This window comes from Puccinia triticina, chromosome 13A (assembly GCF_026914185.1).
Source record: "Puccinia triticina chromosome 13A, complete sequence".
Taxonomy (NCBI): Eukaryota; Fungi; Basidiomycota; class Pucciniomycetes; order Pucciniales; family Pucciniaceae; genus Puccinia; species Puccinia triticina.
The window spans coordinates 959,203-978,904 of record NC_070570.1 but is presented as its reverse complement, the minus strand read 5'-3'; the positions used below and the strand labels follow the sequence as shown (position 1 = coordinate 978,904).

The window sequence follows — 19,702 nt, the reverse complement described above, 5'->3', positions numbered from 1 at the left end:
GAGGAGGGTACACTTATGTTAAGTTCGCTTCGCGCCGCGCCCCCGGCAGGTGAGGGACTTGTGCTAAGTTCGGGGTACCACGTGGAGTCCTCGTGGATTCCAAGTGATGTCTGAAGGTCTGTGATGTCCTGGAGGGACTCCCCGGGTGTACTGCCCCGGGGGGTCTTGACTCATGGTCGGTCGAGACCCATAGCGCGTTCTTCTTGGCACTTGTCCTCTCACAGATCCACTCGTCCAACACTCCAACCTTGATGCCTGTAAGTCTCAAGCCAATTGGCTTCTTTGTTGTCTATCCTAGACGCTTTATTTCCTTAACGAGGCTGACGATCTTATTGGTTGTGATTGAGAATGGATACATTACATAGAAAGTGAAGAAAATCGTACAGCCACCTGATGTCCAACAATCGGTGGGTGGACATCAACAAGCCGGTTCGTTCGTCGGGATCGAAGCCGTTGAATTACCGAGGGCTGTTGGTCAATAAAATTTTCTCAAATCCGGCCATTCTCTGGGCTCACTCTTACAAGTTCAGAATAAACTAATGAGATTGGGATGCTACTACCCAATACACGCATTTATGCAGTGATGAAGCTTGCAAAATCGACCGGGCCTGGGAACATGAAGTTGGCTAAAGAAGTCCCGGTGGCGCTTACGAAAGCCAGCACAGTTTTCATTAGCTATCTAGTCGCGATGTGTGTTGCTTCGAAGTCTACCCAAATCCGATCGTTCATTGATCCCGAATGACTATCGCTTCTATAGTGCACATGACATTGCGGCAGCACGCTCCGAGAAGTCTCTCAACGCTCGACACGTTCTCGAGGCTTGTAAGGAGCTTCAGTGGGCCGACAGCGACGAGCTTCAAAAGACTCTCAAGGTCGAACTCGAAGGTATAATATCCCCACCCACCTTTTCACACCTTATTCCTTCGGCGTTTTCTTTCCTGCTCATTGTAAACCGTGCTTCTTTTTGATCATCAGCTTTCCGAAAACTGAATGCGGCAAAGAAAGCGCAGAAGACCAGTAAACCGGAGGGCGAGGCCGCGTAGCTCCGAAAATCATTCGCCTTTTTGTGGAGGCCAGATGTTGACCCAGGAGTGAAGTTCTGCCAGTCTCTACTCGTGATTTGATTCAATGTCGCGGCTCATAATGTCGTTTTTGAAAAGATGTGCTTGTTGTCATTGTTGCCCAACAAGCATCACAGTACGCACCCTGCAAACATCAAGCCAAGGCTATATGCCAATATGTACCATTATGTATTCATTTTAACCAATACATAGTATATCCATTTCGTGTTACACAATTTATATCTGCAATTAATTCCTATCTCACTTGACACTCGGCTCCATTCACCAATAATACATGACTTCGTCAAACCACATACACATGTTCCTCAACGATGGTGGTATGATAATTTACTGGCCTTAAAGCCTATATCTAGGTCACCTGAAAAAATGCATTCTTATTTATGAGGATTGCGTCAAATTTTAACAGATCTGTTTATAGGTTCTACTTTGAAGTTTGAAGCCCATTCACAATGAACAAATCAACCATTTCTCAAAGTACATGTTATACTACGTGACCTTGAAAACTTGATGTACAATCTGTTAATAATCACATTTGTCTCCACATGGGTCCAATCAAACCATGTCAAAAATATCTATTGAAGGAAAATCACAACCTTAAATTATTTCATACAGTTTTCTTCAACATGGTAATTGAATGGTCTTATCAAATTTATGTTTATAAGATTTATAACAAGTAGTCAAGTGAGTATCAGCAAAAGAATTGATGTTCACTAGCGCCCTAGGATCATAGATGAGATAACATGTTAGAGAATTCCAAAGTACATGAAGGAATGGGATGCAGAGTGTGTAGGATAGTTCCGAAAATTCTATCCCCAATACTAAACCATTAAGTTTCTTTTTATTTTATTTTCCCTATGAAATGCTATAGCCCAACCCATTTCATGTTAGTTTTCTCATTTTGAAGGATTCTACTGACGCACTGTGACTGGGTGTTGGAGGCTGGAATGGCCAACCACCTGGTGAGTGGTGCAGTTTGTGCCCTGTTATGTTTTATACTATGATACACGTCTTCTCTACAACAAAGTTTCTTCTTGAACCCAACTTGGGTTGCTGTGTGCTTGGGTAAAATGTCTCCCCTTTTTCATGCGTGGCATCAAGCTGTTGTGGCAGTTGTTTGATTCAAGTCTAGCCGGCAGGATATGGACGAGCTTCCTCGGTCTGTGCGACGCGGAGATGACCGAGCGGCATGCATATGCTCCTCGTGTCCGGCGCTCTGCCAGACGGATCAGCCGACCAAGCAGGAAGATTATTTACCCGCCGCTCGATAAGGTACACATTGCTGACCTTCTGAAGAAACAAATCAGGTGAGAGCTGAGGAAGCCTTTCTCGAATTAGCTCTGGACTAACGCTCAAGCTCGGCTCGACGATTCCCAAGAAGAAAATGGCCGCAAAAGCAAAGGCTGCTGCAGCAAAGAGAGCTGCTGCTGCAAAGAAACCAGCACCCGCTTCAAATGCCAAAGCAATCCCGCTCGTCCAACATGACCCTACTCGTCCACCACCGCTGAACATCAAGGACCAAGCCGTCTTCAAGCAAATCCTCGTCAGTAAATCAATCCGATTGGAATGCTCATTTTCTCCGCTGATTTTCTTGCTTTGGTTGTTTACCCAGCATCTGTATGAGCTCAAACAATATTCTGCAGCACTCCAGCATTGTGATACCCTCCTAGAGAAATATCCTGGTCATGGGGAGACGACAGCCATGGCAGGGCTCTTAAACCACTCGATGAACAATAAAGCGCAGGGTTATACTCTAGTTAAAGCGGGCATGAAGGCCGACTTGAAGTCTCACATAGTATGGCACGTCTATGGAATCATCACTCGAGCCGATCGAAATTATGCCGAGGCGGTCAAGAGTTATACTCAGGCTTTGCGACTCGATCCCGAGAACCATAACATCCTCAGAGATCTTGCCATCCTCCAAATCCAAGTTCGTCAATACTCGGCCTACGTCGAATCTCGCTGGAAGCTCCTAAGGTCCAATCGACGTTCGAGAACGGCTTGGCTATCGTTAGCAATGGCCTATAAACTCAATCATCAAACCGAAGCTGCCCTACAAGTAATGGATGCGATAGAGAAATGTGAAGTGATCCATGAACCTGAACAAACCTTTGAACGATCAGAGTCGATCTTGTTCAAAGCCTCGCTTCTCCCTCCATCCGATGCACTGGAATACCTTGAGAACTCTTCAACCCTGATCCTCGATCGTCCCCGATACATGTTAACCCGGGCCCAATATCTCGGCGAGCTTGGTCGGCAAGAAGCTGCAGAATGGGCCTGGTTCGATTTACTGGATACCAATAGCGAAAATCGGATGTATCTGGAGGGATATCTCTCAAACCGGTCGAAAGTCGAAAATGAAAATCCGGCGGACGCTCTCAAACGTTTGGCCCAACGATATCCAACTTCGCAATTGATCAAACGTTTGATCCTGGATCATGCGAGTGGTGCTCAATTCGACCAAGAACTTGAATCTTACCTCTGTGTCAGACTCACTAAGGGCATCCCGTCACTCTTCAACGACCTGAAACCTCTCTTAATGGTCCCTGCCAAGTTGAAGTCAATCAGAGCCGTTTCTGAAAAACTGCACGCACAAGTATCCCAACATGGTTGTTTTGAATTGACCAAAGATCTTGAGGCCAAAGAACCCTCATCGACTCTGGTTTGGATCTTGCACTTTTTGTCTCAACTCTATGGATCGCCTCATTTGAATATGACGAAGGAAGCGATCGATGCAGCTCATCAAGCGATCGAACACACCCCATCCCTTCCGGACCTGTATATCTCACTTGCCCATGCTTACAAGCGAGCTGGCTCATTCGAAAAGGCAGCTGATGCTCTACGGAGCGCTCGTGGGCTAGATGGACAAGACCGATTTTTGAATTCAAAGTGTGCTAAATACGTTCTTCAATCGATCGGGGCACCTGGCCAAACTACCGAAATTTGGAATCGACTCTTGGAAGAAAGTCGACAGCTGGTTGGCCTGTTTACTCGAACAGATGCCCCTGATCCAGTCAGTGATCTAGTCGATATGCAGGCGGCGTGGTATGTTATTGCTGAGGCAGAGGTTGCTTTGAGAGTATCTGATTGGGCATTGGGCTTAAAAAGACTACATCAAGTGTATGAGGTCGGTTTCCTGAATCCATTTTTATACCTCTTTTGTCGGCTGATATATTTGTCCTTCGTTTCTTTCTTCCTAGATCTTTCGTCAGTGGGAAGAAGATCAATACGACTTTCATACATATTGTATTCGGAAAAATACATTCCAGACTTACCAAGAGTTCAGTCCCATCAATCGTTATCAGTCTAAGTCGCCTGGCTAATATGATGTGGCATATCTTTTTGGTCTCTCTAGTCTGTTGAAATTTGAAGATACCCTGTATGCTGACCCAGTCTATTACAAAGCGGTTTCCAAAGCGGTGGGGATCTATCTAAAACTTCACGATCGGATGGTCATCGCTAGAGAATCTCAACAAGCCCCCCAGATTACCGAATATAACGTTTTGGCAACCCAGACTCAAGTCTCCTCAGAAGTCAATCCAGATTCTCTAACAAATCAAAACGGTGGCCCTAAACCTGATGAAGAGGCCACCAAGAGTAAAAAAGCTCTGAAGAAAGCGAAGATGGCTGAGATTAAGGCCAAAGCCCAGGCTGCGCTCGAAGCCAAGAAAGGTCAGTTTTTCGCCTGTTTTTTTAAATCAGTCCGGAAGACTTGGTTTGCTTGTCCAATCAAATCTACTCGCGATTACTCATCCTATCCATCCGTTTCTCCCGGTGCCTTTAGCCTCGTCAAAGAATAAGAATAGCGAGCAAGCCAGCACGGCTGCGGCAGACGTAATCCCACCCATTCCAGACGACGATCCAACGGGAGAAAAATTGTTGAAGACTGAGAATCCCTTAGAGATGGCTAATGAATTGCTCAGACCAATCGAAAACGATTTTTCGGGTTTAACAGTCAAGAAACCAGTGGATCCGTCAAAGCGACTGATATGGAAAGGTGTTTCCCTACACAGGTTTCAAATCGAACTCCGGAGAGGTCAGTTTGGATTTTGAACAGATCAGAAAACATTTTCTTAAATTTTATCATGCAAGAAGTAATTCGAAGGCTCACGATTTGCCTCTGTTGTTTTGGCCGAACCAGACAAACCGCTCTTGGCACTCCGAGCACTTCTAAAAGCTCATGATCTCTCCGAAGACGAGCGTTCAATCGATCCCTCCGTGTTTGTAGCCTTGACGAAATTGAAAGTTAAATACTTGTCCTCCGCTCAGCTCAACGGCTCCTCCCCTGACACCGAGTCGACGACGACAACAAATGTTCTACAGAAAGCTTTGGAAAAGATTCAGCGATTGGAGTTGCCTAACACCTATCAAGCTAGATTAGCGCGTGCCGAGGCCTTCATCGTCCAACGTGCCTCCTCATCAAGTCCGGCGAGCAGAACGGAAGGACCGTTCTCAAATAAACAAATCGAGGACGAAATATTCTCGCTTTTTGGCTTTCACAACGAGCAAAATGTGAATGAGTGGAAAACCGGTCTCCAAGGCTTAAGACTACTCGAAAGCTTTGCAAGTTCAAGAACGGAAGAATTCAAGTCGAAGGCCCTCCAACTCTGGAAGTTTGTTGACTATTTTCAACCCCCTACAATTGCAGAAAAGAATCAACAAGGTCAAGAAGACTTAGCCACTGCTAACAATCACGCCTCGGATCATCCTCATCATTCTAACTCGACTGACCCTCACACTACTAGTATTGATGATCCTACAAACCAACAAGCTCACCCGGATGGATCGAAAAATGATGCGCTTGAAGAAATCCGAGATTTTTAGATCGTTCTTGCCTTCAGCTTAGCTATAGAGAAATCGAAAAAAATCGTTCAATCAATCAATGAACTTAGAGAAAAAGTCATTACTCGTTAATAGTAAATTGCCTCATTTTAACCGCTTCTCTCTTCTTTAAGAAATGATAGTCACCATGCCTTAATGATCTGCATCCTTTTTTGGTGGAAGTTATTACGATTGCTAGGAAACCTAGATCACAAAATCAGAAATAGAGATGGTCACTATCACCGCAGACAAGGGGTTGTTTTTGGATGATTAGATATATACTCTACACTCATTCTCCCATGCAAGCTCCTTGTAATAAACAAATGTTAAGAAAATTGAACGAGCTATTTGACCACTGAGATTCTGTTGATACCAAATATTAATGCTGCTCAGTATTGTAACAGTGCTGTGAGAAAAATGCCAAAACAATAACAGAGACAAAAAAACAAGGATGATAATATTATTGGCTTTGCTCCTGGAAATTGGATGCAAAACAAGAATTACACAATTCAACAAAACCCCTGGGCACTTTTAAGTTTTCCCAGGTTACAGGTTAAAGTCTTATTTTCCATATTGGAGATGTAATGCTAGATTATTTGAATTGAAGTCATACAATTCAAAATTAGGCAGCCAAATTGGCACATAGATGTTGCACAGGCAAGGTCAACTGCTGCTCACATCAACATTGACCCCAAAATGGATTTGCTGTGCCAAATTCAGCATTATAGTAATTCAGGATGTAAATGGGTCAAACCAACTTGATCCTGGTGAAGGTTTTGACACTTCTTTCAAGTGGGCTTCTTAGACAGACCAGAAATTTGGTCACCTGAGGCTTGTCTGGACTTTGCCCTGTTCTGAAAGCCTAATTGGCGCAACAGGAGCCTGAAGGTGGCCCTTGGGCCAACCTGGCCCATTTACATCCTGAGTGCCAACATTCCAATTTTGAAAAATATCAATTCTGATGTTGCCATTAGGGATGGGTCAATATGTATTGGGATTATGTTTGGGGAGCAAGATGGACAGAGATTTCCAAATTCCCAGTTTCTGAGAATTCCCTAGCCACATCAAGCTGCCCATATAGTGGAGGGTAGCAAACTACCCATCCTCAGCAAAAAAAAAAAAACTTTGCCAAGCTGAGCAAAGATCAGTGTGGCACAGTTGGGAATGTTTTTGATTTTGAGTTTAGTGCATTTGGGAGGGCTTGGGATGGGCCTGTCAATAAGACCATTGGGCCCATCACAGATAGATCCTTGGCTAAGCATGCCACATGACCAGGGGAGACTTTGATGCACTCTCAACAGAGTGCCAGAGTCTAATTTTATGTTGTTCTGGGTATGATGTGAGTCAGATGTGGATTAGGAAATGATTGATGAATTCTTCAGAAGTCAATGGGAAGTGTGTCAGAAGTGATGTGGAATTATCACAGGGCCTTGTGCAATGTTGTATGGAACCATTTAATTTTCTAAGGATAACTTAATTACAATCTGTCATGAAATCATAGTTAATCTATTCCCAATTATTACACATTTATGGTTAATTTCTGTTGATCAATTTCTCTATGTCAAAGGGGTTCCAAACAACATAAATGTGACCTGTGGGGGCTTTCATGGATTTCTGACCAGTTTTTACTTGTAATGGAGCTGTGAATGCCGCCTCCAGTATGTACGCGCATACACAAAGGTGACATTGGCAAATTGGAAAAAAACTCACATGCATGTGCATGGAGACATTGGAAAACAAACAAACACAAAAACAACTCACAAGCTTATATATTTTAAGAAGCCAGGATGTCTATCTGAAATCTGGGACCACACACCACTTGACTTGACTCATATTTTCACCCTACTTTCATCCTTTTTTGGCTCAATTCTAGATGATACCGGACTTCTTTAGGGAAATATGCCAATTCAGATGGGCCTTTCAAATCATTCTAACAGGGATGTACATGTTGTTGATCTGCGGGAGGCCAAACTTAACCCAAGTTCCTCGCTGCTGCGGGTGTCTGGTCTTGCAAAGCAAGCCTCCGATAGCCCTTGGCAGGAGGGACTTGCGCGCTACCACCCCTTTTTGGCGTGTCAAGACTCTGAGTTTGGCTGGGTGGTTCATTCAAACCATCACAGTTTCCTGCTTTCAACATGTTTAACCTTAAAATTTTGCTTGGCATAAAGCCTTGCTTCTTGCCTATCATCTCATACAATCTGAGTTATGTTAGAACTTTTCTTCCGGTACAAATCAATTATCCAAGAAATTCAAACCTTGGAGTTTACTGAAGTCAAGTAACAGAGATCATCTGTGCTCAATGAAATCTACATGTATGTAGTTTTTTTTTCAACTTACAGTATACCATACACCAGCATACACCCCACTCAATGGGTCATCTAATCAACGCTGAAACCATTACGCTACATGTAATGTAACGCCGTTACATTGTAGCGTAATTGCACGCCGATACAAAAAATGCCAAAATGTGCATACATCATTTATGGGCCAAGGTGTACCAAGGCAGATCATCGGCGAACAAATTGGTGTTGCAAATAAAATCGCTGTAGCGCATCAAGCAATTGATGCGCTCCACTACGGTATTTTTGTATTCTTGTTTTTTATCAGCTCATTGTGCAGTATTCATTTCATACTTCATTTCACACCAATACATAAAAATGTAACGGCAATACAAAAAAAATATGTTACAGCCGTTACGAGATACATGGAGCGTAATGGTTTCACCGTTTATCCAATGGAGTGTGCTACAATCGAGTAGAGTCAAAACTCCATCCGATGACCCGGCTCCACTCAACAACCGGTCATTGGATGGAGTCCCACTCCACTCAAAAACCACTCATTGGATGGGGATCACGGGTCATTGAGTGGAGTGATGCTCCATCCAATGACTGCGAAGTGGCACTCCACCCAATGACTGGTTGGGTGGGGTATACACCCCAATCAATGACTGGTGTGGTGCTCCATTCCAAACCATAATTAGTATTTTACTGTCCTTTTTTTTCTACATATATTCATCATTACACTGCCTATTACCTTAAAATCCTTCACAAATACCTCATTATTATTGCATATTCAGATTCTACGCCTCATTTCACCTATAGTCACTCATGCATAGTACACCCCTATCTTTAATGGTGCAATAGTTATAGAGGATATAAGACTTACAGAAAGCCTACAGTCTTCATTAGTTACAATACTCATTTCATTAGTAGCTTACTTGAATCATTACATTACACTAGAGGCCAAAGCGGCTTTGCCGCTGAAGATCCCAATTTGATCATTCTAAACTTATTTTATAATTCCCCCTCCAAAAAATGTATTTGGGTCTATACTTCACACCACTCTATAAAAATAAATAGTCACATCATCAATGAAATCAAACATGTCATCCTCACATCAACACTTCCACACTTTGCAAAGGTCAATTTCCTGTGGTATTTTTGTATTTTTTCTGAAGTCAAAATGATCCTAAGACTTTAAACTTGGTCAAGATTCATTTCAATCAATAACACAGCAAAAGTGACAAACCTAAAGAGGATAATTTTGATAAATTATCTTTCAAAGCAGAAGGCCCATATATTAATACACACAAAGCATAAGCAAGGTCAAAGTAAATGACCAAAGTAGTAGGATCTATGAATGAATGTGTCAAGGAGGTTACACAAATGATGAAATGACAAATTTATGATGATCAAAAGCAAATTAAAAATAGATTCCTTTATAATTAATAAAATCTGCAACTTCTGGGCCCACGACCTCACCCCCAAAGCCTGCACTGCGCCTGCAAATACAATCCATCCACCAAACACCTAAACTCAATCACCAGGAAAGGCCTTGATGTGTCATCACAGCCAATATCCCTAGAAATATGAGAATGAATGAATTTTTGTACTTCTTGCATGTCTGATTCATAAACATTACACATGAAGTGCCCCAGCCACCAAAACCTTTTCCATGCAGCAAAATCTGATTCAATTGAATTGAACCTACAAACCTGACTGGTTTCAGACAAGACACACATATGAGATCAATTTAGTCTACTAATGCACTATTTGTTTCAAATAAAATCTTGCTATTCATTATCCCAGTTCACATTGGGCCAGGACCAGCAAAATTCTGATTAAAATTAACTTCATGTAATTTCAGTTCTTGCTGAAAGTTGGACTCTCACCACCATTTTTTGGCTTTTTAAGATCCCAATTTTATCAAACAGCAAGATCAATTTTAGCTGGGGACTTGAAATGCCCCAACATGAACTCACCTATTGTTTCTCCATTGAAAAACTAAAACACAAACAAATAGCATTTTTTCAACCACATCACAATACTTCTATCTATCAAGTCAAGATATTAATATATTGATATCTATTCATGCATGTATTTTATTTTTCTTGTTTAAAGAGAGTGTATGCCTTTTCTTTTACTGAGAGAAAGAGAAAGAAACAAAGAGAAAATAAACTAAACAGAATAAATAAGTGTGTTTAAGCCATCTTATAGATCAACAAAAGAGACAATAATACTGGCACAAAAACCAAGCACCAAACAAAAAAAAGAGGGCCACAGAAGGGGGGAAGACGAGGGCAGCGGAGGACCGAGTGGAGAAGGGAGGAAGGAGTGGGAGAGAGAAGGTCAAGAAGACTTGGGGCTGGGGGAGCGCGATGCAGCGGGAGCAGGAGACGGAGCGGCGACAAGGAAGTGATCCGCGGGTTTGGCGGGCGAGAGGAGGGGCAATTTGGGGCCAATAGCCGCGACGGGGGTCCGAGCGGCGGTTCTGATAGTCTTTGCGGGGCTGGGCAAGGGCGTGCCGGAGGAAGAGGACCACAGGGTGCCAGCGCCGTCGCCTCCCGCCGCCATAGGAGTCCGGCCCTTGCTGCCCATGCCGACGCGCACCGGCATGCTGCCCCCTGCGCCCGCACTCGTCATCCCGTTGCTATGTACTGCTACTGGGCCCCGCGCTGGTCATCGGGGGCAGGCCGACCTCCTCGGCCAGCTTCTTGTACGCTGTCCCAGAACCCACGGGTCAGCCAGAACAACAAAAAAAGAGGGGGGCTGGGAGAGGGAAGCGTACCAGGGATGTGCTGGACGCGCAAGGCGACAAGCATGTCTTTGACCTTCTCGGCCATCGCGGGCCTCCGGGAGCCCTCGAGAGCGGCAGCGGGTCCGGCGAGAGTTTTGGAGATGAGGGCCACGCCGTGGGCTTGGTCTGCGAGGATCTCCTCGAGCACTTGTTTCCCGGGGCCGGCAAAGATGGCGTCAAGCAGGATGGTGGAGGCGGCGGGGTCGAAGGTCTGGTTGATGATCCTGAGCACGGTGACGGAGGCGAGTTTGTGAGTGCACGGATGGGCGAGATGCAGGCGCGGGGCTAGCAGCCGGTGTCTCCCCGGGAGCCCCCACGAGTCGAGCAGCCAGGTCGGCAGTAAGGTCGCGTTCGGGTTCGTCGGGATCGAGTTCAGGATCACCGCGATCGCTACTCGCTTGATTTGGAGCGGCGAGGCGTGCTTGGACTCGAGACAGGTGCGGACGGAGCGGGCGCCAAAGCGGGTCTGGCCGACCTCCCAACACCGATCGACGATCGCATCAACCACAAAGTCGTTGTATGTAGGGGCGCCGAAGCGCAGACAGCATTGCATCACGTAGTTGCCAAGAGAGTCGAGCAGGAGCGGGGGGCCGAAGGGACGCAGGTTCTGGGAGATCAGCCGCATCTCCTCGGCGCTGCTCGCACAGTCGATCATCTTCTGCGCCGCCCTGGTCCCGTTCTTGTGGCAGCCGATGATCGCCAGATGGGGCGCATAGCGTTCGAGCATGAGCATCTTGATCGGGTGCGAGCACTTCTCGAAGAGCTTCTGGGCCGATGTAGTCCGAGGAGAGGTAGATGATCTCCTCGAGCAGCTCGCTCGCGATCTGGTCCATCTCTTCCTGGCTGAGCGTGTTGGAGTCGAACCGTTTGCGGATTTCTCTCAATCGGGCCGGGTCGGAGACCGCACTGACCAGTCTTCGGTGCGGGTCGAGCTGGTTGATCGGTGGCGGGACGGTGGTGTAGTAGGTCACTGGCGGACGGAACTCGGCCGCCGCCAGCTGCTGGTCCTCCTCCTCGTACTGCTGGTGCTGCTTCTCATCTTCCGCCATCGGCTCCCGAGAGAGCTCTTTCAGCAGGAGTTGCATCTCCGTCATCGGAGGCAGAGGGGCTGTGCATGTTGTCGAGCCGGCTTCGCGGTCGAGCAAGGTGCCGCCGGACTCGTTAGCGACCATCGCGGTGGGGGCCAGGGGGAAGCCGGCAGCCGTGTTTGGGATGCTCCCGCCGAGGGGAAGCCCGTTGAGCGCATGGATCCCATTGGGAATGAAGCTCATGGCCAGGTTGGAGCGGTAGTCCTGGACGCTGCCACTCAAGATCTGCTGGTCGAGCGGGACGGCCGAGGCGCCTTTGATCCGGGCAAGGGGCTCGTAGGCGAGCTGTTGCTGGGCCAGCTGCTGGTCTTGCGACAGCCCGTCGAGTTGGGCCGAGGGCGAGAAGGAGCCAGGGGCTTTGACCGCAACGAGCTGTTGAGTCGTAGTCAGTGCCGCGTCAGATATGTATACATACATCAGGGGTGTGGCGGTGGCGGTGGCGTTGTCGTCAAGAAGCATGCAGGGCGGAGTTGAGGCAAGCTTGCTGGTGGAACGCATATAAAAGGGGGTGCCCTTGTGTGTTCGGATAATCCCCCAGGCGTCCTCTGCCGCTGTACTTCCAGCGTGCGGTTCGTCCTCAACCCCCTCCGCTGTTGCACTTGCGCAGTTTGAGGGGCTCTACTCGGTGGCCCCCCTTTGCATAATGCCTTCAATGCGGCGCGCTGGGGGCCATCCACCCACTATTTTAACCCCTGCTAGACAGGGATGGATAGTAGGTCCAGTTTGTGATGTTTGGATTTTGTGTTTAGAAGGCATGTGTTTTTGTAATTGGTTTTTTTGAAAGAGGGAACCCTTGCATTTTTTTTTTGTAATTTGGTTGATTTGTAGGGGGAACCCTTGATCTTTGTTTCTGTGTTTCTCTGGCTTTAATAAACTTGGATTAGTACATGAAGGAGTAGGAATAAGGGGGTACTTTAAGTGGGTGACCCCCCTTAATTTATGATGAGGAATCTGATTCTGCAATAATAATTTAATAATTATTATTATTTACTAAGTTATTGCAGTCTTTTGGATACTTGATGTATCTCTAAGGCTGACAAAACTTATTTGAAAAAAATCCCAAAATTATCCCAAAACTGGTTTATAATTAGGCCCTAAGAATCTCCAAGGAGGCACGAAGCGTCTCCGGCGGGGTGGCGGAGGGACTTGTGTTAATTTTGCCCAGGACCACTCCCGCAGACCAGCTTAACGCGGGTCCACCGCTTGTACACCACAGGTGGACCAAAGGATTTTGGGATGGTTGTGAAAACCAAATTGATTGGATAGTGGTTTTCAGAACCAAATTGGTCTGAATCTGGTTTGTGGACAAATTCTGTTGCCAATAAGGTCCCAAAAACCTTGCCATGAGAGAAGGAGCATCCAAACGGTTCCCAAAACCAATTCAAATGGTTCTGGAAATATTTTTCAAACCAATTTGGTTTCCAAAATATTTTTAAAACCACTTCACGTTGTTCCAGGAATATTTTAAAAATATCTGAAAATGGTTAGTCCGACTTGTCATCCAGACTCAATTGAAAAAAATATTTTGAAAACCAATCAAACTGGTTTTCAAAATATTTTGTTGCACCCGTGGTGTACGGGTACCATTGCTTTAGCCCCGCCGCCCCGGCAGCCATAGCTGGCGCTCAACCTGATTGCACTAACGCAGCCCCCGGACTGGCAAACTTGACTAAGTCCCACCCTCCTGTGCGGGCCCTGCAGCATTTGGGTGGTTGCAAAGCAACCCCAACTGGAGGGAGGGACTTAGACCCCAATTATAAACCCTATTTTGAGATTATTTTTAAATTGTTTCAAAATCAAAACCAACTTTTTTTTGACTTCTTTTCATTTCAAAATAATCTCAAAACTCTTCAAACATGGCGGGAGGGGTGTTTGAGATTTCAGAAAGCCAAATTTCTTAAATCAGAATTTTGAACAGGCAGTATGCCTGTATGGTTGCCAGGCCACTGGTGCCTCAGAGTCAGACCCCCCCCCCCCCCCCTCAGGGTGTAAACGGGTTGGGTTTGGGTTGAAAAATAGCGCCCAAACCCAACCCAACGTTTAGCGCGGGTTGGGGCAGATTTTAAAATATGCTTCCGTTGTGATTCCATGATATGTGTTTGATTGTGAGGTGCTGTGATTGATAGACCCACTCTTTAGTTATGTAACATGCAGAGATTTCAATGAAAAACTTATGGCCTCCTTTGGTAGTCCAAACATCGGAGAGAAGGCTAATTTTTGAGTTAGCGTGCTGAAAACAAGGATATCAAATCTCAGTGTTGAGAATATTAATCTTGGATGTATATTGCATGCACTCACCTTGATTTCATCCAGAACTGCTTGCTGAAGCACTAGATAAAGGTTTTGAGAAGTTTTGACTGCCCAAGTTTGGGAGTGGATGTTTGATAGGGGATTCATGTTGTCACAGACAATATGCAAGGTCCTATCCTCAAATCAAGCCCAGGGTAGTGACTTTTCAATCAGCCAGTAGACCATCAACTTGTTCAAAGTATGATTTTCAAAATGGCCCTTTGCAACAAATGCTGAAATTGCAGTACCTGAATTCTTGTCCAACCCCAAAGATTCTTGAGCTATTTGAGCAGCAGTCGGTGGTAGCTTGCAACCTGCACTGCAGCAATGGCTCTGGATCAATTGCGGCAAGCTGACTGGATCATTCCTTTAAAGTCAATGTCATCACAGTGAATCTTCAAGCTGTAGTACGAGGAGGTGGACACTTTGACAATTTTTTTGTACCAAAGACAATAGTAAGAGAGAGAATTTTCTATCTGGGTGAAGTACACAAGAACACTATCTGTTCCATCCTTCCAAGGGGCAATCTTCTTTTTGGCTTTTGACTTAAGTGAACATGCGGCTGCTTTTTTGTTTTCATTGTCTGAGTCCTGCAACATGTTGTACATCTTTTCAGGTGCAACACCGGTGTCTTGGCATGAGGTGGATTAAACTTCCATCTGAAATATACATCAAAACGTGATACCCAATTAACATGGAAATTATAAGTTGGATGGATTTAATAAAACTTGTGAAAACCGTTACCTGGCAGTGGGAGACCGTTCCAGAGTTTGAAAAATTTGATCTGGTTGTGTTTCTGTTGCTAACAGTAGGGACTTGAAGGGTTCTGCAAGAATCTGTTTCAGTTGAAACAAAACCTGGGTTAGAAGTTGGATTTTTTTTGCGGGCAGATTGCCTTATCTTTGGCGGAATTTGTGGGCCATGGGCAGGAGTACTAGTAGGATCAGGGTTTGAGATGGCTTGAATGCAATCTGGAGTTGAATCGCGGTTTACGGCTGCCATAGTAAGCAAACCAGGAACTTGGGAGTTTCGAAATCAGTCAAAGAGGCCAGGGCCACCGGATGCTGGGCACCTATTGAGTTTGGTGCAGCATTGCGTCAGATTACGCTTAAATTGGTGAGACTGTGCCGCATGCCCCAGATGTGCTTTTCAGGCGCTGATAGCGGTGTAGCGGTATTTCCGCGCTATCACTGAAAAGTAGTGCATTGGTGCGCTACTGCGCTAAAGCTTCACTATTTCTTAGCAATAGCGCAAAAAAATTGCTCCGCTACATGGAGTTCCAATTTATCAAAGCGGGACTGTCGCTACGCTACCGCTAATAGTAGCGAAAATAGCGCTACACTTTTGCTATCCGTCTATAGGAATAGCGGGGCATCGCTACGCTACGCTATAATGCCGCTTTTTGTAGCGTGGCGTAGCTGTTGCGGTGTTGATATAGGATTTCAAAGTAGCTCCTGGAGAACATTCAGGTCCAACAATAAAAAAAAGAGAGCTGGAAGCTCTCCTGAGGACCTGAGCTCCTGCTTTGCAAGTTTATTGGAGATTCTGGAAGGTTTCAGTGAAGTTGAAATTGGCAGTGACAAGAGGCGTTAAAAGCTCTGTTGGCAATTTCAAACCTTCTTCTCTGATTTCCCAGACCCATTAGTGCAAAAAAATAATGACAATTGGTACTGAGATCAGAAAGGGTGAGCCAGGAACAGAAAAAATGCTTTGAGGAAAAGCTCAGAAGCAAAAGAGAAAGGTGGTCAAGGAGCCCTCACAAGTCCAAAGATCCCAAACAGACACCTGCATCTGCCAGCTTGCCTTGTGTAAAATTGAACTCAGTATTTACAACACACTTTGTAATTTTTGTTCAGCTCAGTAATCAGATTCAGAAAAACTGATGGTTTTCACTTCCATCTTACCAGTTATTTTGAATTTTGCTCTAATGATGAGGGATGAGCAGTGGGAAAGAAGATAGGGGAAGATTCTCATTCATTCTGAGAAGGAAAAACAGAGACTGATTACAAAAACCGCAGTGAAACTGAAGATACAATCTCCAGTTATGGGCTCTTGATCTCTACCTTGGTGTACATTTGGCAATACAAAAGGCTCAATTGTTTTTTTAATTTTTTTGAGAATCTTTCTCCTGAATTTTCATTGAATTGAGCTTTTTCAAAGGATGGAAAAATACATCAATGTTGTGTATTGAAATGATTGTTGATCTTTTGATAGAAAGTTTTGAGGCCAGATGGGTAATTCTCCTGATACCAAGTTATGAGAATGAATGCAGCAGTTCTTTCCAAAATAATAGGATCTTCATCCTCAGAAGAATACTTAATCAATTGTATTTGAACAATTTGAAAGCCATCAAAGAATAAATCACAATTCTCTTTCTCTTTCTTGAACTCCCATGGAGCATGATCTCCCTCAATTTTTGTAGTCCCAAACAGGGGGGGAGATCTTTTGGTTGGATTGAGGATAAGTTTTAACAGCCATTCAAATAATTCTCTTCTGCTTTGATCAAATTTCACTTCCTTTATGTTGAGATATTTATAGGCCTCAATATGAATGTAATTGATTGCCGCAAGTAGTGCTTTGAGTTTCTTACATAGAGTATGGTACATGATGGGGCTTTTATTTTGATCTTTATTCAAAATACAGAAGATCTTATCATCTGAATCCTCACTTGGGAAGTACATTGCAATTGATAACTTTGGATGGATAGTCCTGAACTTTTTTGCAAGGCCAACCCTTCCAGCTTTGTATTGACAGCTGAAGTTTGCAATAAAGAATAATGAAACTGTCTTACCTACAATGTCAAACTTTGGATAATAGACCAAGTTATTGAAGACATTTTTTTGGGGGACCAAGAGCAATAAATCATCCATGTTCTTTTTGAAACTGGGGTATGAATAAAATTCATTAAATTCTTTTGTTTGATGATTCAAGGTGGATGGGTGCTCTGAAAAAAGTTTCACCCCAAAGAGGTGCACTTTGATTTGAGAATCAAATTTGATATTATTCATCAACTCAGTAATTCATTTTCTTAACTCTGTGACAGTTTGAAAGGAATTACCAACTTGGATTCCTAGCTTCGAAATCCTCCAACAAGTATTTGGTAATATTCTCTACTTCAAGGCTTGCATCCCCCTTTGAGAAGTACTGAATTAATTTTATCTGAGCATCACCAAATTTATCATCTCTTGTCCATTCAAATTTTGATGATCTTCTGATCCCAATGATAGGAATACCTTGATCATCTGATCCAGATATTTCATAGTCAAGCCAATCTAATAACCTCTCTTGCAAAACCCTGTACATGAATGTAGGGATATTCCAACTGTTCAGCCACTCTTCGTGGAGCTTATAGATCCATCTGATTAGAAGATAATAGCTTGAAGACAGCTTCTGATTTTCTTGAGCTCTTTTTGTTGTTGGATTGACAACCCTCAGGACCACAGGATAATTTTTTCCCAAAAATAATCCTACATTGATCTGAAGGTATGGATTAGAGATCGCCAAGTGGACCCGCGCGCGGGTACCCGCCACATGGCGTCGGGTACCCGCGCGCGGGTGCCGTGTACGGGTCCGGGTGCGGGATTTCGGGCAAAAAAGCACCAGGTACCCGGATACCCGCCAAAAATACCCGCGGCAGGCGGGTCTTCCCTGTTACGGTCACTGAGGGGGTTGTTTCCTCAAGATGACCGGGACAGATCCTGGTCATCAAGGGGAATCAGCCCTCTCGATGACCGGGACAGATCCTGGTCATCGAGAGGAAACAACCCTCTCGATGACCGGGACAGAACCCAGTCATCGAGAGAAAACAACACTCTTGATGACCGGGACAGGACCCGGTCATCGAGAGGAAACAACCCTCTCGATGACCGTAGCAGAACCCGGTCATCGTAAGGAAACAGCCCTCTCGATGACCGGGATAGAACCCGCTCATTGAGAGGGTTGTTTCCTCTCGATGACTGGTACAGACCCCGATCATCAAGAGGAAACAAGCCTCTCGATGAGCGGGGTCTATGCCGGTCATCGAGAGGGCTGTTTCCTCCCGATGACCAGGATCTGTCCCGGTCATTGAGAGGAAACAACCCTCCCGATGACTGGGACAGAGCCCGGTCATCGAGAGGAACCATCACTCCCGATGAACAGTCTAGTGTAGCTGTCATCGAGTGAGGGTGTTTGATAAAAAAAAGTACAAGTACCCGCGGTACCCGCAAAAAGTACCGCCGGTACCCGCCCGCGGGTGCCGTGTACGGGTACGGGTGTCTGAATATCACGAAAAACACCGCGGGTACCCGGACACGCGGCGGGTACCCGGGTCCACTTGGCAATTGTGTGTGTTTGGAAGGGATGTGTGTGTTTGGATACATCTGTCTCTTGGTGAAACACTTGGAATTGAGTGTTTCACCAAACTTGTCATAGTGTTTTTTGAGGAGTGATATCATAAAATATCCTTTTGTAAAAGTATTTTCATCACTCTGCACCTTTGTGCCTTGGCAATCCTGTTGAATCAGATATTCAGCTGCTGATCTTTTGTTTGATTTTGTGGATGAAAACAGGGTATTTTTGACATTTAATGGTGGAATTTTGAGTGCTTTTGCACAATGAATGTGACCAACTCTTGACACTGAATGAAGTCAGGTAAGTCAAATACAACTTAGATCTGATGAATCCATGTATAATACTAACCTGGATTGACACAAACACTGCTGTGAATGTTTTGGACCATCTCAGGGGTAGCACAAATTATGCTACCATTTGCTGTGGGCTTCAAGCCTAGGATTCCATGATGGATTCAGACATTAATATTATTAAGTACAGTGAATAAATTGGGTATAAACTTGCATTGGGATGCAGGAAATCAAATTACCAGTAATGCAAGTCTTTGTATCATGAGTCCATGTGTCTTTTGTAATTGATGCGGACGGAATTGGATCAAATGTAGTCAACAGCTTTCCTTGAGTGTGGCTGTCCTCGCGTAAATTGTTTTCCAATTCATGTAGCATACTTTGCAAGTCAGGAGAGAGTGGCATTGAAACAAGATCTTTGGCCTCAAAATCTGCCCACAGCGGATTTGCAAGGGAATGAGGATGATGATGAGATTCATTCCCTGTATTTTCTAAATAATTCTCAGGAATGATTGACGTAGTAGGCCCTGCCAATGAAGCAGTGTTGCAATGCTCTCTAAAGAAATCCGTTTGTTTATCTGCAATGTTCTCCCATTCAGAAAACTGATTTTTTCCCGATTTGATAAGTGAAACTACAGCAAAAAAGTAGAAGATTGAATGGAGAGCAATGTACCGTTGGAACTTTGCGCAGAAGTGCATTTTGAAGATCATAGATTGCAAGAACCAATGC

General features: G+C 44.8%; 2 protein-coding genes across 2 annotated transcripts; both read left to right on the top strand.

Moving 5' to 3' along the window:
- Positions 1-251: 251 nt before the first annotated feature.
- PtA15_13A94 (uncharacterized protein) lies at positions 252-1,043 on the top strand (the record flags this gene model as incomplete). The annotated part of the gene is made up of 5 exons (XM_053162775.1): positions 252-257; positions 366-474; positions 582-690; positions 758-885; positions 976-1,043. The coding sequence occupies 5 exons, from the start codon at positions 252-254 to the stop codon at positions 1,041-1,043; spliced, it is 420 nt and encodes a 139-aa protein (XP_053026250.1).
- A 1,420-nt stretch (positions 1,044-2,463) lies between these two features.
- Positions 2,464-5,903, top strand: PtA15_13A93 (uncharacterized protein; the record flags this gene model as incomplete). Its single annotated transcript, XM_053162774.1, has 6 exons — positions 2,464-2,622; positions 2,692-4,206; positions 4,280-4,359; positions 4,435-4,751; positions 4,864-5,115; positions 5,221-5,903. The coding sequence occupies 6 exons, from the start codon at positions 2,464-2,466 to the stop codon at positions 5,901-5,903; spliced, it is 3,006 nt and encodes a 1,001-aa protein (XP_053026249.1).
- Between the last annotated feature and the right edge of the window lie 13,799 nt (positions 5,904-19,702).